At 60.6% G+C, this 23,132-nt stretch overlaps 3 protein-coding genes and 1 non-coding gene across 9 annotated transcripts; all 4 read left to right on the top strand.

Annotated features, from left to right (window-relative positions):
* Positions 1-1,195: 1,195 nt before the first annotated feature.
* Positions 1,196-9,438, top strand: TMEM61 (transmembrane protein 61). Of its 6 annotated transcripts, none has more exons than XM_074908080.1 (3): positions 1,196-1,300; positions 6,080-6,490; positions 8,871-9,438. In XM_074908080.1, the coding sequence occupies exons 2-3, from the start codon at positions 6,141-6,143 to the stop codon at positions 9,154-9,156; spliced, it is 636 nt and encodes a 211-aa protein (XP_074764181.1). In that variant the 5' UTR covers positions 1,196-1,300; positions 6,080-6,140; the 3' UTR covers positions 9,157-9,438. The 6 variants fall into 6 exon arrangements, with proteins under 6 accessions (XP_074764181.1, XP_074764183.1, XP_074764180.1 ...); XM_074908082.1 differs by having other exon boundaries at positions 1,283-1,379; XM_074908079.1 differs by lacking the exon at positions 1,196-1,300 and adding an exon at positions 1,977-2,046.
* Positions 9,439-10,692: 1,254 nt separating this feature from the next.
* On the top strand, positions 10,693-14,963 carry BSND (barttin CLCNK type accessory subunit beta). The gene is made up of 4 exons (XM_074908077.1): positions 10,693-10,904; positions 12,117-12,196; positions 12,590-12,820; positions 13,602-14,963. The coding sequence occupies exons 1-4, from the start codon at positions 10,728-10,730 to the stop codon at positions 13,873-13,875; spliced, it is 762 nt and encodes a 253-aa protein (XP_074764178.1). The 5' UTR covers positions 10,693-10,727; the 3' UTR covers positions 13,876-14,963.
* A 1,059-nt stretch (positions 14,964-16,022) lies between these two features.
* TRNAG-CCC (transfer RNA glycine (anticodon CCC)) lies at positions 16,023-16,093 on the top strand. The gene has a single exon. It is a non-coding gene; the product is annotated as a tRNA-Gly (tRNA).
* A 1,298-nt stretch (positions 16,094-17,391) lies between these two features.
* PCSK9 (proprotein convertase subtilisin/kexin type 9) lies at positions 17,392-22,922 on the top strand. The gene is made up of 12 exons (XM_074908076.1): positions 17,392-17,901; positions 18,081-18,269; positions 18,397-18,520; positions 18,724-18,857; positions 19,473-19,614; positions 19,722-19,918; positions 20,059-20,242; positions 20,540-20,710; positions 20,972-21,120; positions 21,212-21,377; positions 21,636-21,817; positions 22,100-22,922. The coding sequence occupies exons 1-12, from the start codon at positions 17,527-17,529 to the stop codon at positions 22,265-22,267; spliced, it is 2,181 nt and encodes a 726-aa protein (XP_074764177.1). The 5' UTR covers positions 17,392-17,526; the 3' UTR covers positions 22,268-22,922.
* Positions 22,923-23,132: the final 210 nt, after the last annotated feature.

The following is a 23,132-nucleotide window of genomic DNA, read 5'->3' as shown; positions in this document are numbered from 1 at the left end:
ATCTTCTCTTTTTTCTCCACTGTAGTTTCACCATGCATGGGATGTTTTACATATTTTGCACAGATATTCTGCCTTTATGCTGGAGGAGCCCTTTGCCCATGCCCTGTGATGTGTTACAGCACCTTGTCCCCCAGCAGAAAAGTTCTCAGAGAGGGAAAATATGTTTTGGCTGAGGCGCTGCTAAGCTGGCACCACTCAGCACTTAGAGCCTCTACCTTGTGAAATATTTGTCCTGGGTTTGTGGCTGCCTGCAGGCCAGCTCTGGGGAAGACAGAAGATCACAGATGGTTATGGGGCTGGAGGACCAAAGGGCCAGAGCAATGCGCTGTCACGGAGCCACCTCACTCTCTGCAGCCCTGAGCTAGGAAGAGCACACAGAGCCGTGCACTAACACCGCTTTGAAGTGCTTCAGAAGCCATCTGACAATCAAATTTCAGTTAAATATAATATCTGAGCAGGTAACGAGCAGCAGAAGATGTCTCATTGTCCTTTAATAAGGGAACTGATGATTCACAGTGCCCGTGTCACTCATGGATGGTAACGTGAGTGCTCAGCTCCAGCGTAGCTACAACAGAGGAATGCAGGTGTTCACTCCTGGGATCTCCGGGGCCAAACTCTGTCCCGCCAAGGAGCGAAGACCACCGTGTTCGGAGGACACCTGGGCTTTGTTGTCAGGGATTGTACCCTGGGGTTCGAGGACCTTGGTGCATCCCAGCCTGGGGGGGTGAGGCCATGTTGGGGCGTTGGCCTCAGGGACCCCTGCCGCATGCTCCTCTCTCTGTGATGGAGACACAGTCTGCTACAGGGCCAGCCCCGTGTGAACCACTCCTCTTTGTGCCTCAGTTTACCATTTGTAAAACTCCTCGGTGTCCTCAGGCAAATGGGGCTGCACACTCCCACATTTTTCAGCTAGGCTGAGTGGTGACCAGGCATGCACCCCGCAGATAAGAATTACGGGACGGGTCTTTGCACCAGTCCCTGCAGCCTGTGCAGATAAACCCTGAGCTGTTTTCCGCCAGCGACATGAGGAGCTGCAAGGAGCACGGGACCAGCAGCCCAGGGTTCATTCAGCTCCAGCGCAGGTGTATCCATAGAAATGGCTTTGTCTGTCAGCGCTGCTCAGCTCGAGAGCAACGTGATGGATCTGTGCGAGTGTGCAGCCAGAGCACAGCGTGGCGCGACAGCGGTTGGTAGGATCTACCCCTGCCTCTGCCCTGAGGAACTGTGCGTGAAGGCCCCAGGCCCACGGAGCATCCCGAACCTCAGCGCGGAGCGCCCTCGGCTTGTTTATAACGCCCAGGTATCCTCACGGGTGCTGCGGGGCAAAGAGAGCCAGCCGGAGCTGGGGAAAAGGGGCCGTGCTGGCATTTGGCAGAGAGGTGAGGAGGACTGAGGTGGTCACAAAGCAAGTTTGTGGCAGAGATCTCCCCCCGTGCTGCAGCGTGGGGGTCCCACCCACGGGACAGTGGGGTCCCACCCGTGGGTAGCGATGCCCACAGGGAACCTCCCCTGGGCTCTGCAGCCCGAAGCGCTCCCCAGGTCCCTGATCCGCCTGTTCCCTGGCGGATCGGGGGCGACCGGGCTCCTTGCTGCCCGTCCCTTGGGAGCAGGGGCAGTGCCACCCCCGAACCCCCATTTCGGGGCACTCGCCGCCTTACCGACCTCCCCTCCCCGGCGCTGGCGGGCGGCAGGTTCACCCCCAGCAAGCCGCCTCCTTCACAAGCAGAACACAGCGCCCGCGGGGGGGCTTCCCTTGGCCTTTCTCTTTCTCTTTTTTTACCTTTTTTTTTTTTTTTCCTCTGTGTGTTTTCCCCACCGGAGCGCTGCGCCCCGACGGGCCGAGCCCGGAGCAGCGCTCCGAGGAGCCGGGAGCGACCCGACGGGCCGGGAAAGAACCGACGGGCTCCCGGTAGCGCCGTTCCCCGCCCGCCCCACCGAGCTCCGCCACCGCCCGCCCCCGGCCCCGCCCGGCCGCCGCCCCGCCCGCCCCACGGGCCGGGCTCCGCGGGAGCCGCCGCTCGGCCGGAGCGGGGCTGGCGGCGGCGGGTGAGTGTGGCGGAGGGTCGGGGTTCGGGGAGGGGGGTGGTGAAGGGGAGACGGACACCCCCCGCCCCGTCCCTCCTTGTGGTTTTGCCGGAGGGGAGAGGCGGCGGGGGGGCACCGGCCACGCCGGGGAGGGGTCCCCCCGGGGGGTGCCACCGGGTGACAGCCGCTTCTGTAGAGGGGACGTCGGGTTGTGGCATCGCCGCCGTCGGGGCGGGCGGAGCGGCGGCTGGGCTGGCGGGGGGCGCGGGGGGGACACACGCGCTGGGCTCCGCTCCATCGCGGGGGGAGGCTGACGGCGCCAGAGCTCCTCGGATGCTCTTTCAAAAGCATCGTTAGTACGAGGGTTTGGATGGGTACCAAAGCCCCAACAATGATAATAACAACAACAACAATAATAGCCAATTCAGATACCGGCAGGAAGGAATCTCCCCAGTGACACGCTCGCACGACGGCGCGTCTCTCGCCAGCGCTCCTCTTGGCACATCCACGTGTGGTTAAAGGTCTCCAGCCCGCACGGCAGAAGGACGGGGCTGTAAGCGCCGTGAAGGGACGGGCTGTGGAGGTGGATTTCTGCTTGATGGCGGTGGGAGAGATTCAAAACTCTTTTCGTTTCTTGTATTGCTGGAAAAGAGTGTTTTTCTGAGTAATGGTTAGTAGACCCTATGAATCACCATCTGCATAACTTTATATGGGGGATGCTATTCTCAGCATCTTACTGAACTATGTAAACTATTAACAGTCGTATCTGTTTGTACATGCAACGTGCAAATCTATTTCCCTGGAAAGACTATTTCAGAGTAGGTCAAAGGAGGAGACGGGGCAGAACAAAATGTCAGCGTGGCTCGGCGGGTGGAGACGGGTGTTTGGGAGCTGGCAATTGCCGTCTTCGGAGGAGCAGCCCCTCCGTGGAAGCCCTGTGCTGGAAATTCTCCCTGGGAGACCTGATGTGCGGGATGCTGAGCGCCGCGGGAAGAGCCGGGAGCAGGGACTCGGGTCCTGCCCCAGCCTCACACCTCGCTTCCCGCTCCTTTGGCCTCTTCTCCCAGCAGTTGGTGCGCTGAGAAAAACATTGTGGGTCTTTCAAAGAGGCTCAGGAGAGCTATGCCAGCCCGAGGGGGGGTTTGGCAAGGGGACGGTGCGATGGCAATGTCACCCAGCGCAGAGGAGCCACCCCCGCACACGCGCGGCGGGAGCACGTGCCGGGTAGGCTGGAGGAGCTTTTAGCGTCGCTCCCTGCGCTGGTTTTGTCAAGAGAGAAGAGTTTATTCTCTCGAGCTGTCAATCCGTCACCTCCCAGAGGCTCTCCGCCTTCTCTCCACATCCGCCTCCCCCTCACTGCCAGCGCTCCCAGATGTGCGCAGTGCTGGGGGCTGCAAAATTCCCTGTGCCCGGGCAGGGGAATCACAGCATCTCCCAGACCTCACCAGGAGAATCAGAGCATCTCCCAAACCTCACCAGGCTGACCCCAAAAACGAGGAGAGTGTTGACTGCAGGAGCTGAATTTCAACTCTTGGTGCTGTTTCAATCCAGGCTTTCAGTGCTGAGCCACCTGTCATTTCCACGCTGCTGGATTGAGAGTTTTGCTGTAGGGTTTTTAAGTTGTGGGGTTTTGTTTTTTCAGTTAATGTTGGCAGAAAATTTTCTAGGAAAATGCAATGCTCTCACAAAGAGCTGGATTCATGGGTCAGTGGACTCCTTGTGCTCTCCTGAGCATGAGTCCAGCTTGTTTGCTGTGTCCTGCTCGTGTTTGGTGGTGAGTTGGAGGGCACTGATCCCTAACAGCATCTCTAACCGGTCCCTGACAGTCCCTGCATCGTCTTGGCTCAGCCATTCAGGAGGGACATCTAAACATGTCCCTTGTTATGGGGGAAGCTCTGCCTCCTCTCAGCCAGGTAACACCACCTCTTTCCTGGCGGGTGACCGCCGGCCACCACCAGCCCGGGCAACGAGTCGGGCTCATGACTGCAGGACGAGAGCCAGAGTGTGTTGCTGGGGCTCCCAGTCCTGCAGCCTTCCTGCAGGTTTCCTAAATCCCACTTCTCATCGGATTTCTTCATTAAACATAGATTAGATCAGATGGTGTTTCTTTCACTACGAAGTAATTTAGCTTTCCATTTAGTGGGCCCATCTGATAAATAACGGCTTGAAATAATGTAATTCCACCCGCCCTTGATCACTCCGAGTCTGTGCTGGACTTCTGCTCCCTCCTTAGCTCTGGCTTGGTACTTCCAGATCTCAGGGTACAGTTTGATTCCCCGCTGTAGTAGGAGAGCCCAGCCTGGAGGAGTGGAGACCAAAGCCACCAGTTCATCTCCATTTTACTGACATACAGGCAAAGTGGCAAAAGCAGAGGTGGAGGCTGAGCGTGGGTCACCCAGCTCTCCACCCACCTCTGTGCTTGAGCCCCATCTCCGTCCTGGCCAGCCCCCATGTGCCAGCTCTCCAATGGTACTGACACCACGAGAAGCATTAACAGAGGAGTCACCCAAGACTGAATCCGTAAGGGAGTGCTGATGCTTAATTCCCACATAGTCCAGATCTTTTCATCCATCAAGAAGTGGGAAATGAACCTGAATCTTGTTGCTGGGCAGTGAGCAAGGCCAGAGGGGACATGGTGGGACCTCTCTGCCTCCCTGGTTGCTGGTGCTGTTTGTTTAGTTGGGGGTTGGGGATCCCCAAGCCTGGTGAGCAGATGCTTGTTGTTTGTTGGAGAAAGCAAGGGGGACTGAGAGCCCCAGAGATCAGAAACCAGCTCCCTGTCTCCAAATTTTCCTGCACTGGGGAGGGACGGTTGCTCTCAGCGGGTGACATGTGGCACTGCCTCCTCTCTTCAGTTGTCAAACCAACCTCAAAACACCCTGATAGGGCTGGTGAAGGCAGTAATAACACCTGCAGGATTGATTGTGCTGGGGAGCTGAGAAGGTGTGTGCTGGAGCTGACTCAGGGGAACAAGAGTTTTTGTACCAAAGCTCATGTGGATGAAGATTGAGCAGACTCTTCCAGTGTCACCGTATTTACCCACCTTCAAAGTAAACTGAAGCCCCTCTGTGCTTCTGGAGTATCTCGAAATGGGACATCTTAGCTGGGTCAACAAGAGCCTCTTATATCTTGGTGGCCTCTTGCCTCACCCCCTTGACCAGCACAGCAGAAACACCTACTTAGGTCATACCCTCTCCGAGGGTTTAGCTTGCATCCAGCACATTGCTGACTTCTAACAGATACGGATGGATTTCTGCTCTCATCCTTGCCCTGAGCTTGGTCACAGAGGGGAATGCAGCTATTGCCGGCTCCGTCAGTGACGGGAGAGCTCACTGGGGTCCCTGCTCACTCGGTGTCTCAGGAGCCATCCCTAGGTGAGGTTCCCTGGGTTGCCAGCATCCCAGGGGTTTGCTTTCCCCCTGAAATAGCAGCTCTGTGATTTTCAGAGAAGGTACTTGGCTCTTTTCCCTGAGAAAGCAAGAGGCAGCACAGCCCTGAATCCTCTGGACTGTGGGCTTTTGAGGAGTGATGCCAGACACCTACTGTCACCGCAGGGCTGATTTACCTCCAGTTTCAGAGGAGAAAACATGTGCACTGATAATTCGGAAGCGATGACATCTTAAATTTATGTCCCTCTCCCTAACCTCTTCCATAAGCCTTGCTTTGATCAGGAATCCAGCTGGCATTCCTCCAAGCTTGGGAGGAAGTCTGGAATAAAATCCAAAACCAAGAGCTATGCAAGTCCCCGGAGCCGCCTCCGTAGCTCCCCTGGCTGGGGTTTCCATCCTGCTTCCATGGGAGTGCTCTGTTGTTTCTTGAAAGTGAGGATGTTTGTATGAGGCTGTGGGGAAGCTGATGGGTCCAAATGGGCAGCTGACTTGTTCTGCTCAAGGGCTTCCCATCTGAGATGGTGGAAATGCCCCTTCTGATGGTCAAAAGTAAGTAGCTAAAGAGTGTGCAACCCTCAGCGAGGCCCTAGCTCAGTAGTTTTCTCCTCTGGCAGATCTTCCATGTCCTTGTCCTGCTCAAACCTGGTCCCTTTCTTGTCTCGCAGGACGTGGGCTCTCTCATGCCTTGTCTCACTCTTCTCCCCTCCTAAAACCTCCTTCTGAAGGATGGCAGCCGCCTCTTTCCGCTACGGCATGACCATCACCGGGGCCGTGCTGCTGGTGACGGGGACGCTGTGCTTTGCCTGGTGGAGTGACGGGGAGGTGGGCTCACCGGCCGGCTCTGGGACTCGTCTCCTGCCTCCCCGGGAAGCCGAGGCAGTTCCCAGCTCCTCCTCCAGCGCCCTGCTCCGCTCCGTCAGCTTCTTCTGCTGCGGCATCGGCGGCATCCTCCTCCTCTTCGGGCTCCTCTGGTCTGTCAAAGCCAACGCCAGGGTGGTCTCCCGCCGCTACCAGTACCATTTCCCCAGGGACCTGCAGTACTTCACCGCGGAGCCTCCGGAGAAGTGGAACTGCAGGTGGGTGCCACGTCCCCGCCTGACGCTTGGGTGGGAGGAAGCCAAGGGTGGGTTTGACTGTCCCGACATGACCGTGTACCTAAGCCTGCTCTCAGGCTTGCTTACTGGTGAGCTCAGATGAGCAGTAATGCCACCGCGTGCTGCTCAGACCCTGTTCTGTGCTCTCCTCCTGCTCCCTGAGCAGATGCTTTTGCTCATTAGTGTCAACCTTCACCCCAGAACCTGCCCTCCCTGCAGGCACCCTCCGTGCCTGCGCTCGCTGCACCTGCAGCCGGCTCAGCCATGGACAGCTCTCCTTGCCCTGCAGGGCCATCACTGGCCAAGGCAGACATCTCCTTGGCAGAGCCACCAAGCAGAAAACTACATTGTTTTTCTGGCAGAAGGTCTGAATTTGTGCATGAAGGGGTCATCCAGACCTCCAGCTGTTGAGACCTTCCCCAGTGCCACAGGTCTGTAGTGCTCTGTGAGGATGAGGGGGTCCATGGAAGTAAGTGGAAGCAAAATCTATGTTAAAAGGAATTAAAAGAAAAAAAGCAGGAAAATAATCCTTGGATTGGCATTGAGATGGGAGTGTAGGCAGAGGGTCCTTCTATGAAGCCTGTTTTGGGGTGTGGAAAGACCCCTCGCCCCACCCCAAACACTACTGCAGCTTGTTGGGTCCCCAGACTCTTCCTACATGAGCCTGAGATTTATTCCCACTTCTTGATTTAAAAGTTTTTTGATCAAAAGAGTTGGATTTTTTTTTCCAGAGACTGCTGTGGAAGCCAAGCCAGCCGGCCCTTCCCAGTGCTGTTTTACGGGGTCACAGCAGAGATCTTGGCTCCAGCATAAATTGGGCTCTGGGGAAAAGCAGCACTGAAAGAAACTCTTAAGAACATAAACCCATAAAAATTCAGTCAGAGCGGGAGGCACGTTCCTGGTTCTCCGGGGCTTTCAGTACCCATCTGAATATCTGGGGGTGAGATTGTGAGCCAGTCTGGGCAGTCTGGGGGGAGTTTCCTCCTCCCGTGGAGGGCTTTGCTGTGCCCCCACAGGGAACGTCCCCTTCCCTGAGCTCCCAGCTCCCATCCTGGATGGGAGGGCAGTGCCCGGGCACTGCTGGCTCTGCAGCAGCTCCTCCAGCCCCAGCTGCACTGGCATTTGCGCAGCAAAGCGTCCTGTGCTGGGAGAAATCCCCCTCTCCACATTTCCAAGGGAGCAGACATTTGCAAACTGAAGCTGTTTGGCAAAAGCCGCGGTGTGGATGCCCGGGTGGTAGTTCTGGGACGGGGGGGCTGCCAAGTTTGGTATGGAGGAGGCATCCCTGTGGAGCATCACAGCTTTCCGTTTGGGCCAGCTGTGCCCCTCCGATGCCCGCAGCCTCCCGGAGCAGGCTGCTCTGGGGTTTCATCTGCAAAAGCAAGCAGACGGGGGGGGGTGCTTTCAAAGCCTTCCCGTCTTTGGGACTGCACTGTTTCATAGGGCGCTGAGTCAGGCCAGGTACAGGGCAAAGGTTGGGCGGAGGTTTTCCCTGTACACAAGCCGTGTTTGCTCAGCAAAGCGCTGCTGGAAGTGGCACCAGGCTTGGACAGCACGTGGAGGGCTCTGGCGGGCACAAGGGTGGGGTGCGACCGCACTGAACCGGGATACCTGGCTCTTGACTGGCTGCTCATGCCAAACCTCTCACTCAGCTGCTGGCAGCCTCTGTGCTTCGGGGGGTGACTTTGGGGTTAGGCAGATGATGAGGATGTTTTCCTGCCCGTGGGAAGCCTTGCGGTGCAGAATGGGGGGCAGATGTCTCCAGAGCCAGCACCTCGGCTGCTTTGCAGTCATTCATGTGTTGTAGCCCTTAATGCTGGAGGTGGCAGCTCTTTGAGGCTGTCTGACCAGGCTGCCCTTCCTCTTCTCGGGTTAATAAACTCAGTGGGAACTGGGTGATGTTGCCTTGTCACAAGGTCTGGTGGAAGATGCCCTTCCTCCTGCACAGATCCCCACCCTCCTGGTGCCAGGAAGCAGCTGACATGGTCTTCCCTTGCCCCTAAGCATGCAAAACCTGCCCATGTGCCATCCCCAGCAAACATGCGTCTGTTGTGCTTCGGGATGCTCCAGCAGATGCGGTTGATGGGTGCTGAGATGCTCTGGTTGAGAGGGAACTGGGATGCTCCCGTTGATGGGTGCCGGGATGCTCCAGTTGACGGGTGTTGGGATGCTCCAGTTTATGGGTGCTGGGGTGCTCCATTTGAGAGGGAACTGGGATTCTCCAGTTGACGGGTGCTGGGATGGTTCTGGTTGACGGGGCCCAGGGATGCTCCAGTTGACCAGTGCTGGGGTGCTCCAGTTCCTGGGTGCTGGGATGCTCCGTTTGATGGGGTGTGCTGCTGAGTTTCTTCTTCCCTTGCAGCACCTGGGATGCCAGTGCCATCCCCACCTACGAAGAAGCCCTGACCTGCCGACCTGCCCACGGCATCCCAGCCTATGTCCAGCCCCCGGGGAGAAAGGAGGAGCTCACGCCGCCCCTGTACCGCTACTTGGAGGAGGACGAGAGCTGGCAGGGCGGCCGCCGGCGCAGCTCCTCCGACAGCGCCTTGTTCCGCCCCAGCCCGTCCTGGCTGGACACCCAGCACCCGGGGGAGGCGCAGGCAACGCCTCCCCCCAGCTACGAAAACATCAGCGTCCGGGGCGTCTGAGCTGGCGGCGGCACGGGGCTGGGACTCTGCGGGTGGCTGCCTCGGCTTCAAACCGAGCCCTTTCCTTTGTGGGGTGAGAGGAGGGTGGGCAAGGAGGGGAAAGGGTCCATCTGGCTTTTGAACCATCAGTCCAGGGCTGTCGGGATTGCGGGTCCCATGCGCGATGTGTTCAGAGCGTCGGGGGTAACGGGCATGTTTGAAAGCCTTTGTATTTTTAATAAAACCACTGCGGGTTGCAGGTGCTTTGCATTCCCTGCTCTGACCCACCCTGGGGAGCTCCTATCCGACCAGGGGTTGCCCACTCAAAGCAAGGGCTGGATAATAAAAATTGCAGCAAAGAACGAGGAATCTGACCAGAGAAAAAAACCAGCTCTGTGCCACCCTGTTTGCTCCTCTGCCTTTTCAACGCCCCTTCCAGCCATATCACCATCCCTTCCACCTTGCTTTCCCCACATACTGACTTCCCACGCCGCACTTCATTTGCTTTAGAGATGTTCAGTGGCTCCTGTGTGCGTTCAGGGCATCCAGGTGCACTTGGCATTTCAGGCAGCATCCTATAAAAAGCCGTCCTGAGAGGCACAGTCCCCTCCCTGCCCGCCACGGACGGGTTTGCTGCCTTGCCCAGAGGAAATTCCAAGTGCATTGGGGGCTGCTGATGGTTGCTCCATCCCACCGAAGTAACGGGCTGCCCTGGGCCCCCTGCGGACCTGCAGGGCTGCGGCCATACCACATATTGTTTATAATAGGTTATTATTTTTCGGGAGCCAGGTATATGTGTTCCCACACGGGCAGGAAAACAAGGGAACAAAAAGAAGGCTGATTAACCCGCCGCTACCCTCCGGCTGTGGAACGTGCAGTGGGAAGGGGACAGAATTTAACACCCCAGCTCCATCTTAAGCAAACACAGGGCACGCAGACGCTCTGTCCTCACTCCCCCTGGGTGGACCAACCCTGCTTCATCCTTCCACGGCTTTAGCCCCCCCTTCGCAGCCCGGTTGCTACCCCACCGAGGCAGCCCCACTGGTGGGTCCCCACCAGCCCACCCCACCAGCCTCCAAAAAGATCCCGGAGCTCCCTCTCCTCCCCTGCTGCAGCCTCGCAGCCCTTGAAAACACGCTGCACCCTGGCGTCCCCCTTATTTTGGGGCTCTGCCAGCTCCGATTTACAGCCGAATCCAGCTCCAGCACCCAGGGCTGGGAAAGTCCCGTTGGGATCAGCCTCCCTCCAGGTCCCCGTCTCTGGTGCCCCCCTCTCCCTCCCCATCCCTTCCCCAGGCCGTGGGGTCCGGCCGCGTGTGCCTGCAGGGAAGGTTACCCGGACACGTGCCGGGCGGCTTCACTGGAGTGTGAACGGCGGGTCAGTGTTTGCATTCATTACAAACCCGTTAAAAACTGGCTGGCTCAGCCCTGGGCAGGACCAGGCTCAACGTGCAGCTGATCCTCAGCCCCTGGCAGCCTCCAGAGAAAGAAACCACTCCTTGCCTTACCCTGGAGGTGTGCTCAGCGGGCAGCAGCCGGAGAGAAACGGCCTTCCTGGCATCTCCCGGCCCCTGCCTCTCCCACCCGGCGCCCATGGCCGAGGAGAAGACCTTCCGTTACGGGTTCATCATGCTGGGTTTCTTCCTGGTGATGACGGGGATGTTCATCATGAGCGTGGAAAAGCCCCAGATCTACATCACCTTCTGCGCTCTGGGCGTCCTGCTCGTAGTCGTGGGCATCATCTGGAGCATGTGCCAGTGCTACCCAAAGGTAGGGTCCGTCCCGCTGCCGTGTGCCTCCGGGGGGGCTCGAGGGCTCAGCTGGGTTTGGAGGGGCTTCGGATGCTGTGGACATGTAGCCTCGGGCTGTGCCTCAGTTTCCCCATCTGTGGGGTGGGTTAGAAGCAGACCCCAGTAGGGAAGGTGGCTGGGGCGATCCGGAGGGGGAAGAGAGGCTCACACCCTGCTGCACCTCCTCGCTGATGCCTGCAGGATGCAGCCCCACTCCCTCATTCAAGCCATTTGAGCCTTTATTTATTCACCCCCCAAAAAAACCATTTCCAAACAAGACATCCAAATGTGCTGGGAAAAGACCAAAACCCCCGCTGAGGGAACACCCCAGCCATTTTACCACAAACGAGGGCCAAGGGTCCCCTGTACCCCTACACTCGCTCTGAGCCTGGGCTTTGCTTCCAGGAAGGCAGCGGGGAATAAACCCAAGGAAAATAGCTTGTGGTCATCTCTTCCATACAACCCCCCACCCCAACCAGCCCCTTCCCTGCCCCCGCGGGGGGCTGGGGGCTCACCGCGCTCCCAGGACTTCAAAGAAGGGGCTGTGGTGGGCAGGGGGGTGCGGGGGGCCCGGGCCCCTCCCGAGCACAGCCCTCACCAGCCGGTCTCCTTGGCAGAGGGCACCGCCGGCACGGCAGGGCGGCCACGCGTCCCTGCCCCGGGAAACGGAGCTGGCAGAAAAGGCTTTTTGCCAAGGAGACGGCGGCTGTGGCACCGATCTCAGTGATGCAGGATGGCCCATCAACAGCTTGGCTGCACCCCACAACATCTGGGGCTGTGCATGGCACCCTGGGACAAGCTGGGACCCCCCAGGACCGGCTGTGAGTCCCTTGGGACCAGGGTGAAGCTGACCCCAGCTCCCCCCAAAGCCAAGCTCAGCTCAGGTGAGGAAGGAGATGTGCCTTTGTCACCATGCTCAGAATTGTCCCTGGCCACCAACCTTCTCCATGAGCCTTGGGACCCTCCCTGGGCTTGGGGACACGCATGACCCCACTGGGGACAAGGTGCTGAGAGCGGGGCGTGCTGGGTTCATCCAAGCCCTTACTGATTCCCCGCCAAAAAAACCATTTCCAAGCAAGACATCCAAATATGTTGGCAAAAGACCAAAACCCCAGCTCAGGGAACAGCCCGGCCATTTTACCCCTGCCGAGGACTGAGGGTCCCCGGGCTCTGTGTTTCTTCCCCCCCCCAGATAACGTTCATCCCTGTGGATCTCGAGGCTGAGCGATTCCTGGACCACAAACCCATGGTGCTGCCGGAGAGAGACGCCCGGTAGGTCCCAGCACCCTTTTGGTGGGTGTTTTCATCTGTACACACAGTTATCTGCCTGCCCCCGGGGACAAGGGCAGCGTCTGAGCACACTGGCACCGGGGACAACTACACCTATTGCAGAAAAAAAAATGACACGCGAGGGCCGTGGTGGGGGAGGCAAGGGCTGGCTGAGCTGTCCCGGGGCTGGAGCTGGAGAGATGCTGGAGGGTGCAAAGCATCCTGCGGCTGTCCTGGGGCATCCCCCGGCACGGACCCGCTGCTGGCGTGGGCAGTGATGTGGCCTCAGTGGCCTCTAAAGCACCTGATGGAGGCTCGTGTGCATGTCCCTGAGCATCTCCCGGCTCCGTGGGGACCCAGGGCCTGCTCAGCACCCTGCTACTCCTTCACCCGCAGCTTGATTACACCCTGCCCCAACCAAGAGGCCACCAGCACCTACGAGAAAAGCTTGCCATCCTACGAGCAGATCCAGAGGCAGGAGGTGGGCTTGGACCCACTCCCACCCATGGGCCAGCCCAGACCCCGCAGCTGCTCCCAACTGGCCGTGCAGGCGAAAGCAGAGGTCCACCGAGAGATGGGGGGTGATGGAGAACCCCCCCCAGACCTGGCTCCGGCAGCAGGCAGCTGGTACGTGATGTTCCCGGGGTCGGGGTGGCACCGGCAGGCTGTGGGGTGGAACTGGGGGGTGTCAGACCCCCGGTGTGGCGGAAGGGAGACGAGGCAGAGGGGTGTCTGCTGCTCACACAACACTGACCCCCTGCACCCCCAGCCCTGCTGGAGCCCAGACTCAGCCCGTGGGGAGTCTCAGTACCAAATTATTTCCCCAGAGGATATCTGGATTGCATTTGGTTAGAATTTGCATTTGGCTTTTATTTTGTAAACAGCAACAATGTCCCCCACCACAATAAATCCCAACTCCTGGTCAGACTTCGATAGAAATGAGACTCTCAGGACGTGTCCCTCAAACCAGATGCCACGTGTGATGGCCGCGCGTTGGTTTGGGAGGTCCCAAAAGCGCTTTGCAGGAGATGGGGGGTCACCGTGCAGCCTCGGGGTGTAGGACTCGGGCACGCCCTCTGCCAAAACGCAGCCATGGGGTGCTCTGCTTTCTGCACAGCCTGCGAGGGTGGCCCCATGGGCACCCCATGGGCAGGAGAAGGAACGCGGCAGGTGGGTTGTCCCCGTAGAGGCAGGCACGGGGGGCTGAGATGGGGGAGACAGGGCCCTCCCCATGCACCCCACCACCCAGCAAGGGGACTGGTGATGCTGGGCCGCTGGCTGAGCAACGCCGAGCCCAGCACCAGGTCCAGCAGCCACCAGCTCTGGGGGAAACCCCAGCTCCTGCCCAGCTGTCTTTAGCGTAACCCCCACCCTGCCCGCCACCCCTCAGCTCTCCCTGTCCTCGCAGCTCCCCCCGGCCGGCCCTGGGGGACGCGCCGCTGGCGTCGCTCCTGGAGGACATGGACACGCCATCGCTGGAGGGCTCCGCGCCCGGCAGCCCCCTGCCACGGGGCCGACGCCCCCCACCATCCGCCGCCCGCTCCGGCTCTCCAGCGGGGAGACAGCACCCCAGTTCCCCCCACAAAGGCGCTGGGGAGGAGGATGACCTTTATTACGGGCTCCAAGAGGGGCCTGATGCTTTGCTCGAGGATAGCGACTGCCTGTTTGAGCCTGAAAACTGATTTCCTGGAGAGAACGGCCGCTTGGCATGGACTCAGCTTGTGGAGGGGACGCAAAGGTGGCAGTCTGGAAGAAAAGGGGCTGGGGCTGACCCCTGAAGGCGCAGTGTCTGCGGCGTGGAGGAGCCCTCAGGGTCCTGCCCGTCCCCTGCGCCATGCGCCCGCCCAGCCGCAGGGGAGGCTGCCGCCCCGCAAAACCCGAGGAGAGCCCGGCCACGTCCTGAATTTCTGCAGCTGAGGGGACAAGGCTCCCCCTCACCGGAGCCCGTTGGGTGGGTGCAGATAAGTCCAAATGCTGGGCTGGGCAGAATCCAGGCTCAGTAATGAGCTTAGGAAGGGAAAAGATTAGCTTTGCTGCTTGAAACAGGAACAGCGTTTAGTTAGGTAAAGATGTATTCACTCACAGGTAGGCTTTCCAAGGCAGAGATGTCTGCAAAGCCTTTTTCCCACTTACCAAAGCCCCCCTGGAATTAAAATGAGATCCTGGTACTCCGGCAGCAGGCAGCCTTCATGTCTCCAGGTTGGGAGAGGGGTGATGGGGGCAGACAGACCGGGCTGTCCCCCATCTCCTGGACAAATTTCCAGCGCCAGCAGGGACAGAGGATGAGCTGAAACCCTGGTGACAGCTGTGGCTTCTCGAGGACCTGCTCAAGGTGGTGCTTTGGGGCAACATTTTCTCTCTCTGCCAGGTTGGTGTCAACAGCCACAGCGCTACGGGTGGCTTTGCATGCCAGAACCCCTGTTCCCAAACTCCCTCTGAATAATAAGCGTTCGTTGAAGTCTCGTTGATGGAGATAAGCCTGGTTTGTCACCATGATAGGGGCAACCCAGCAGCTTTTGAGCAGCCTCTTTGCAACATGCCGAGACAGCAGCGCCGGCTGGAGCTGCTGCGACCTCCGCCTGCCCTTGGGCTGCTCGGGGCCGCAGGGAGCTCTGTGGCTGAGCCTCCGCGGGGTGGCTGCGTTCTGATCAAAGCATCAGCGGATCCAACAGTGTGGGGATGCTGAGTCCCTCGCCCTGTTTTGGGAAAGCTGGGCTGGATGCTGCGTGGGCACCCGGCACGGCCCCAGGAGGCTGGAGGCACAAATTTATGCTCTTATTTATTGCTCAAATGTATGCTCTTATTTATTGTTGAAATTTATGCTCTTGTTTATTGCTCTTCAACAAATTTATGGGGGTCGACAAACCCACAAGCAGGGGGGAAGATGTTCTCCGGCACCTGAGGGGGATGGAGAGTGGAAACGATGCTCCCCTGCCGCCCAGGGAGTGCTTTGCTGGTACAATCCAGCACGACATAAGAAACGGCTCTGCCTGGGGGCTTCGTGCCCCCCCGACACCCCTCCTGGCATCACTGTGCCCCTTGCTCACCTTCGCCTCACCGCAGCGGCACGGGGAAAAGGGCAGGCAGCCCCCCCCCCCCGGGGTGTTTGTGGCCATCAGTGCTGTCAGCAGGGTGGGGAACCAAGACACCCGTGTTTGCTAAATATTGCCGGCAGGATCGCGAGCGGCCGTCCAAGGGGGAGCGTTACCCAACTGTTCACACTTGCTCCACTCCCGCCCGTCCTTCCCGGCAGGGGGGAGCGCGGCGGCTGCGGGGACGTGCCCGGGGCAGGACACCGCTCTGCCGCTGAGCGCGGGAGTCTTGAGATACCCAAAACCTTTGGCCAAAGAAACTCGATTTTCAGACGCATTTCCTTTGGGCAGGGACAGAGGGCTGAGATGGGGAGTGGAGTCTCTCCCCCCGCTGGGTTTGGGGGCCCACAAGCCCACGGAGCATCCTCCACGGGTGGGCGGCGGGCACAGAGGCTGCCGGCGGGTTCCGCTCCCCCCGCGCCGGCTGAGGTTAAACATTGTGAGAAACGGGACATTCCTGCATGAAATTAAGAGCTCCGCAAAGCCCAAAGGGCCCCGGCCGCCCGCTCGGCCTCTCGGGGGGGGGTTTGGGGGTGGGGGCACAGCGCCCCAACGCGTGTCACCCCGCATCCGTGGGGCGCGGTTGGGACCGCCCCGTCCCCGCCGCGGGGAGCCGATGGGGCTGGGGAAGGGACGGGGGTGTATGGGGGGTGTATGGGGGGTTTGGGGGGGGGGTAAGGGGGGGGGGGTGCCCACCCCACAGGGCCTTGGCGGCGCGCGGGGGGCGCAGCGCCCGCGCACCAGTGGTGTAGTGGTATCATGCAAGATTCCCATTCTTGCGACCCGGGTTCGATTCCCGGCTGGTGCAGCGAAGGCCAGGCCGGGTGGCGGCCCCGCGGTCCCTGCGCAATCCGCTACCCGCTGTGCTGCCCCAGAAGTGGGGGCAGGACAAGGGCCGGGTTTTTGCCCGGATGCAGGCGGGGGACACCCCCCGCCCAGCATCACCCTGCCCTCTGCCAGCACCACCGCGGGGCTGGGGGGCACCAAGGGGTTTAGGGGCGCTTTCCCTCTTGTTGGGGTTTTTTTCTGTTGCTTTTTCTGCTCTCAGCAGCAGGAATGCCTGAGAGAAGCTCCCCTGTGTGACAGGATGGGAATCAGATCGCTCTACAAGGTGCAAAGTTTTGGCTATTTCTGAATATATTTTTCATGAAAGAAAAAAAAAAAATCTTTCTGCAGACATCCACTCCTTCCAGAGAGCTTCAGGACTGGGCATCTCTCACGCTCCCCGCACAGGCGTTGGGGTCGGGTATTCATGCTGAGGCCTCCCTGGGGTTGCTCAGCACATGGGGGGTGCGTGTGGGGCTGGGGGGGGCAACAGAGAGTTGAGTTTCTCCGTCCGTCCTCGGACACGGCCTGTCCCCTGTGTGAAAAGAAAGTGAGCAACTCTGCTGGGAGAGGGAGCCTGTCCCCCTCCAAAGCGGGATCCCCCAGCGCTCCACTGCCCTGAGGGTGTGCCAGAGCATCAGCTCCGAGTTGCAGGAGGGTTTTAACGGTGCATGATTAAGCTGAGCTGGAAATTGGGAGCGAGACTTGTCCCTGTGAGGAGCCTGGCCCTGGATGCCAGACCCCAGGGATGTCAGTTCACTGTGGTGCAGAGTGGGGGGCAAGTGGGGTCTGGCATCCCCCCCAGTTACCCAAACCAGGCACCCAGTCGCGATCTCAACAAGAATAAAATGTATAGCTATGTATAAAACATATACATCCATACAAAACGTATTCATGCACAAAAACCATACACACCACGATAAAACACACACAGCCGTGTGAAACGTGTACATCCATATAAGCCGTATCAGCTCTGAGGAGCTTATAAACAGCCTGTAAAATCCCCATTTCCCTCAACAGCAGGGAGCAGGGAAGGGGTCTGGCGAAGGTCACGGGGGTGTGTGGGGGCAGCGGGGTGCTGCGGGAGGGGAGCAGTGGTGGGTGCCACAGGAAAGCACCACCCGTATCCCGGAAAAATCGTATTTGCGATGTGTGACGCCTCTGTAAAAAACGCCTAAACAGGATTAAAGGCTTTCATGGACGTTTATCTCTGAAGTAAGCCAGCATGAGGCACATAAAAGCTTTCAGCCCTTTCTGAAAATAGTCCTTGAGCGTTTGCGTTTTGCCCGCCGGAGCCCCCAGCGATGCACGGGGACTCTGGGGGGACCGTCCCTGGCGGGCAGGGGCCGGTGCCCGCACCCCCGCCGCGCATCCCCGCGCCCCCACCCGCGCCCTCCCCCGGCCGCGGCCCCGTTAATGGTTAACCCGCCCGGGTGGGCCGATGGGGCCGGCGGCGGTGGCGTGATCCCCGCCCCGCCGCGCCGGGCAAAGCCGCAGCCGCGGGTGCGCGGCGGCTCCTGGGCTCCGCGGGTGCGCGGCGGCTGCTCGGCGGCTCCGGGCTGCGCCGTGCCGAGGGGGCTTCGGCGGCTGGGAGCGTCTCCGTGCGCCCCGTCGGGGCTGCGGGCGGGCATGGCCCCGCGGGCGCTGGCGCTGGTGCTGGCGCTGGTGCTGGCGCGGGCGGCGGCGGAGCTGGAGGAGGAGCTGGTGCTGGCCCTGGGGGCGGCCGAGGAGGAGGCCCCCCCCGTTGGGGTCCCCCCGTCGGGACCAGCTGCCTTCCATCGTGCCGCCAAGGTGAGGAGTGTGGGGGGGTGGTGGTGGTGGTGGTGATGGTGTTGGTGGTGGTGATGGTGGTGAGTAGTGGTGGTGCCGATAGTGGTAGTGGTGATGGTGATGCCTGTCATGGTGATGGGGCGGCCACAAGCACGTGTGTGTCCCCCCAAAACCCAAGCATGGTGCTTGTGTCCCTGCAGGCGTCGTGGCGGCTGCCCGGGCGCTACGTGGTGGTGCTGCGGGCGGGGGCCAGCGAGGCCGAGGTGCGGGGCACAGCGCGGCGGCTGCAGGCCCGGGCGGCTCGGCGGGGGTACCTGACCGAGCTGCTGCACGTCTTCCACCTCCTGCCCGCCTTCCTGGTGAAGATGAGCCGCGACGTCCTGGACACGGTACAGGGAGCGGGCGGCGGGCTGTGGCGGGGTGGGCGCTGGTGGGAGCGTCAGCCCTGGTCCTGGGGGGGGGGGGGGGGGATGGGAGCGTTGCCACCACGCCGGGCGCTGCGTTTGCTCCCTGCAGGCCCTGAAGCTGCCACACGTGGAGTACGTCGAGGAGGACGCCTACGTCTTTGCCCAGAGCATCCCCTGGAACCTGGGCAGGATTGTGCCACCAGAGCCCAGCTCGGGAGCCTACAGCCCTCCCAGTAAGCACTGGGGTGCAGCAGGCAGACCGTGGGGGTTTGGGGAAGGGTCGGTGACCCCGTCCCCTCTGCTGATCTTGAGGGGATGGGGATAACGCCCCCACCCCGTGGTGCCGCGGCTCTGGAGCTGCGTTTTGGGAGCACCCCAGGTGGCCGGGGCTGACGGCGGTGGTGGTTGCCTTTCCCCCTGCCCGTGTCCCTGGTAGATAAAGGTGACCTGGTGGAGATTTACCTGCTGGACACCAGTGTGCAGAGCACCCATCGGGAGATCGAGGGCAGGGTGCTTGTGACTGACTTCGAGAGCATCCCTGAGGAGGATGGCACCCGATTCCACAGGCAGGTGAGCCCCGAGGCGCCGCACACTGCAGCCCGGCAAGAGCCTCTCCCTGCACCCACCAAACCCTGGGCAGGCTCGTGGGGCTTCCCAGGGCAAGAGCTGCTTGGCTCGTGGCAAAATTCCAGGCAGGACAGGCAGCAGCGGGAGCTGTGGTCCAGGGGGATGCTGGGACCCTCAACGTGGTCTGTTTGGAGCTGTGGCTGAGCGGGGCAGGTTTCGTTTTTGGGGAAAGCAGTCTTGGGGGGGGGGGCACAGGTGCGTGTCAGGGTGTTGTTGCAAGAAGGAATTGAGGTTCACCCCACAGCCAGGGCTGGGACAGGGTGGGGGCTAGCACTGCCTTGCATGGCTTTATCCTGCTTGCCCTGGGGAGCCCGGTGCTAACACAGACCCGGGGAAGGCAGTCTGCATCCCCCATCCTTTCTGCCAGCTTTTCTCCTGCACAGCATGACTTTTTTTTAATCTCGCCCCCACCCTGCAATACTTTTAAGGATTTATTCTGCAGCGGAATTTAGCTGGTGCAAAGCACAAGGGGTGATGTGGGTTGGAGAAGATGCCATGGGGTTACAAATCTGCTTTGATGCAACGGGCTGGGGTGTAAAACCACGGTGCCTGCGCCAGGCCAGCAAGTGTGACAGCCACGGGACCCACATGGCCGGGGTGCTGAGCGGGCGCGACGCCGGCGTGGCCACTGGCGCCAACATCCACAGCCTCCGCGTGCTGAACTGCCAGGGGAAGGGCACTGTCAGCGGGACCCTCATCGGTGAGTGACCCCACGGCCCGGAGAGGAGCACGCTCCCTCCTGGAGTCCCCCGCCTTGTCCCCCTCCTATGAGAATGTCCTGTGCGTTGTCTTATCCCCACTCCCCAGGCCTGGAATTTATCAAGGCGAGGCTGGAGGCTCAGCCCTACGCGCCGTTGGTGGTGCTGCTGCCCTTCGCCGGCGCCTACAGCCGCATGCTGAACGCCGGCTGTCGGCGGATGGCACACATGGGGGTGGTGATGGTCGCGGCCGCCGGGAACTACAAGGATGATGCCTGCCTCTACTCACCAGCATCCGAGCCGGAGGTATGGGCTGGGGGGGCTCCCTGAGGTCTGGGGGGGTGTGGCGACACGCTGCCACCTCCCCAGGCTCATCTACTCCAGCACCAAGTCAGCTGAGCGGGCTGGGGCTGCGCCCACGTCCCTCTCCGTCACCGCCCTGGCAGGTCATCACTGTCGGTGCCACCAACAGCGAGGACCAACCCGCCTCCATCGGCACCCTGGGCACCAACTTTGGCCGCTGCGTGGACCTGTTCGCCCCGGGGGACGACATCATCGGCGCCTCCAGCGACTGCAGCACCTGCTTCACGGCGCAGAGCGGGACGTCGCAGGCGGCCGCGCACGTGGCAGGCGAGTTGGGCTCCGGGGTGGCAGGCAGGGCTGGGCCCCGCTTGCTGGTGCTGGGCATGTGTCGCTGCAGGCACGGGGCACCAGGGCTACCTCTGCTGGGGACATTTTTCGGTGCCTCGGTGCCACGGTTTTGGCTTGTTTGGCTCATTGGGGTGCTGGAGCCTGCACTGAGCTCCTGCATCTGGGGCATGTGGAGGATGGGCCGCAGCGATTCCTCTGGAGTCTCTCTGGAGTTGAGTTGTGGGTGGGTGCCCACACAGCTCCTGGTCCTCACCGCGGCTCCCTGGGCTCTCGCAGGCATCGCCGCCATGCTGCTCAGTGCCGAGCCCCAGCTGAGCCTCGGCGAGCTCCGGCAGCGCCTCCTGCACTTCGCCACCAAGAACGCCATGGACATGGCGTGGTTCCCCGAGGAGCAGCGGCTCCAGACGCCCAACAGCGTGGCTGGGCTGCCGGCCCGGCTGGGCACAGGTGAGCACCTCGGCTGCCTGCTGGGTGAGCTCTGCCCTTACTGGGGAAAGAGGTGTTTGGGTGAGAGCACGGCGTGTCGGCAGGGCATCCTCCTCCCCGCCGAGCTGTGCCGGGGAACGGCTGAGCCCGAGCGTGGTTGTTGGCACGCAGAGGGTAGCGGGGAGACCTGCCAGCCCTGGCTGGCAGCCCAGTCCGTGCCGTGGGCTCTGGGTGCTGCTGTGGGTGTCCGCCCCGCCGCTGACGCCACCCGCCCCGTTGCAGACGAGCAGCTGTACTGCCGCACGGTGTGGTCGGCGCGCTCGGGGCTCACCCGGCACGCCACCGCCGTGGCTCGCTGCGCCGGCACCGAGGAGATGCTCAGCTGCTCCAGCTTCTCCCGCAGCGGCAGGCGGCTGGGGGAGCACATGGAGGTGAGCAGAGCATGCCGGGACACAAGTACTGCCCCTGGGGTGTCCCAAGCCCCCGAGCACCCCCGGTGACGCTGTGCTGCCCCGGCTGCAGGACAAGGACGGGCAGAAGCAGTGCGTGGCCCACAACGCTTTCCGGGGCCGGGGTGTCTACGCCATCGCCAGGTGCTGCACATGGCCCAGGGCCGAGTGCCGGATCAACGGCAGCTCCCCGGCGGCCGAGGGGGCCGGCTGCTCCCCGCGGGACCACGTGCTGACTGGTAACACCCAACACGGCGGGTTACAGAGCCTTGAGCCAACACCGTGATGGCCAAGAGTGTTTCTTCCAGAAAAACTCTGGGACCTGGGGGTAAAAGGGTGGGTGTGAGTGCTGGGGTGACAGGGGAAGGGGACAGGTGCTGCGTGAATGGCAGCAGGGAAGGCTCAGGGCCCAGCAGGGCCATCCCTTAGTGCCTGTGTGTGTGTGCTGGGATGCTGCTGCGGCTGCCCCGTGCCGACAGCCCCTCTCCCCTCCGCAGGGTGCGGTTTCCACTCCCCCGGCACGTTGCTGGGTGATGGCGGCAGAGCTGTTGCGGGGCCGGGGAGCGGGCCCAGCCACTGCGCTGGCAGGACGGAGGTGATGGCACACGCCGTGTGCTGCCCCGCCACCGGCCTCGAGTGCCGGGTGAAGGAACACACGTCCCTGGGCTCCGTGGAGAAGGTATGGACAGTCCACACTCCTCTGCCACGGTGCTGTCCTGGCCTCTGCTTGTCCCTCTGCCACCCTGATGGGGTTTGGGTTGGCTTTGGCATCTCACTGCAGCCACCCCAACCCCAGCCTTCACTGGTGTCCCCAGCTGCTCACCTATAACAGGGCACCCGCCCTGGCTGGTGTCCAGCGGCTCAGTGTGACACCGGCCACATCGCCCTGGGGACCCTCGGGGAGGGGCAGACCCCTGCCCTTTGCTCCCCCATGGAGGGTTAACCTCTTCCCCCCCATTAGGTGACGGTGTCCTGTGACGAGGGCTGGACGCTGACGGGCTGTAACGCCCATTCCCCGAGCCCCGGCACCATGGGAGCCTACGCCGTGGACGATGCGTGCGTGGCAGCCAGCCTCCCGGGCAGCAGTGCGGCCGCGGCCGTGGCCATTTGCTGCCGGAGCCGGCCGTAGGGACGGGCTGAGCCGGAGAGGCAGCTGCCCCGGCCTGGCGTGTCCGGCCGAGCCGGGTGCTCGGTGCCGTCCCGGTCCACGCTGCGACGCTGCTGCCGACCCCCGCGCTTGGGCTGCCGTGAGGGCGGGGCACAAGTTTGTCACCCTTTTGCTGCTCTGCAAAGCGGTCTCCGAGCAGCCCCCGCGCAGCCGGAGCCCTGTCCCACCCCGGGAGCCATCCCCGAATCCTTTCCCCACCACACACAGGGTCTTTCTAGAACCACCCCGGCCGTATGAGCCGTCTTGAGGCTGTTTGTTCGTGTTGTCACCCAGCATAGGACAAAACCACCACCTTTGAAAAGAAAACCAACCCCTATTTTCCTTCTTTGTTGCTCGTTATATATCAGCTAATGCTGCTCCGCACCTGAAAAATCATAGTTTAGCCCTTTTTGGGCAGTTTTATAATTGCCTACTCATGTACCTAAGAGACCTCTTTATTTAGTCAAGTGTAGGGGCTGTAGTTTAAAGAGTCTGCTTGTTTAATTAGATTTTAATCTGTATTGCTACAGTCAACTACTGCTTTCGTAGTGGTTTTTCTGTTATTTAGTCAAAGTTAATGATCTGGTGTTATGCCTTGCTTTAAGTTTCCCTTTCAGGTTTTCCCAAGACACATAGAACTGGCTGTAATTCCTTTTTTTTTTTTTTTAAAAAAAAAAAAAAAAGAAAGAAGAAAAAGAGCTTTCATAGTACCTTGGTTTTTACATTTGTACCTTAAATATTTATTTGGAATTTTATAAATAAACATTTTATAAACGTCTTTTTAAAATAAAATTCACAGACCAGTGCTCAGTAGATCTGATCCGTTGTCTCGCTTCATGTACATACC

The sequence above is a fragment of the Athene noctua genome, chromosome 5 (assembly GCF_965140245.1).
Source record: "Athene noctua chromosome 5, bAthNoc1.hap1.1, whole genome shotgun sequence".
Taxonomy (NCBI): Eukaryota; Metazoa; Chordata; class Aves; order Strigiformes; family Strigidae; genus Athene; species Athene noctua.
The sequence above is the reverse complement of the archived record's forward strand: the minus strand, read 5'-3'. Positions and strand labels throughout refer to the sequence as shown.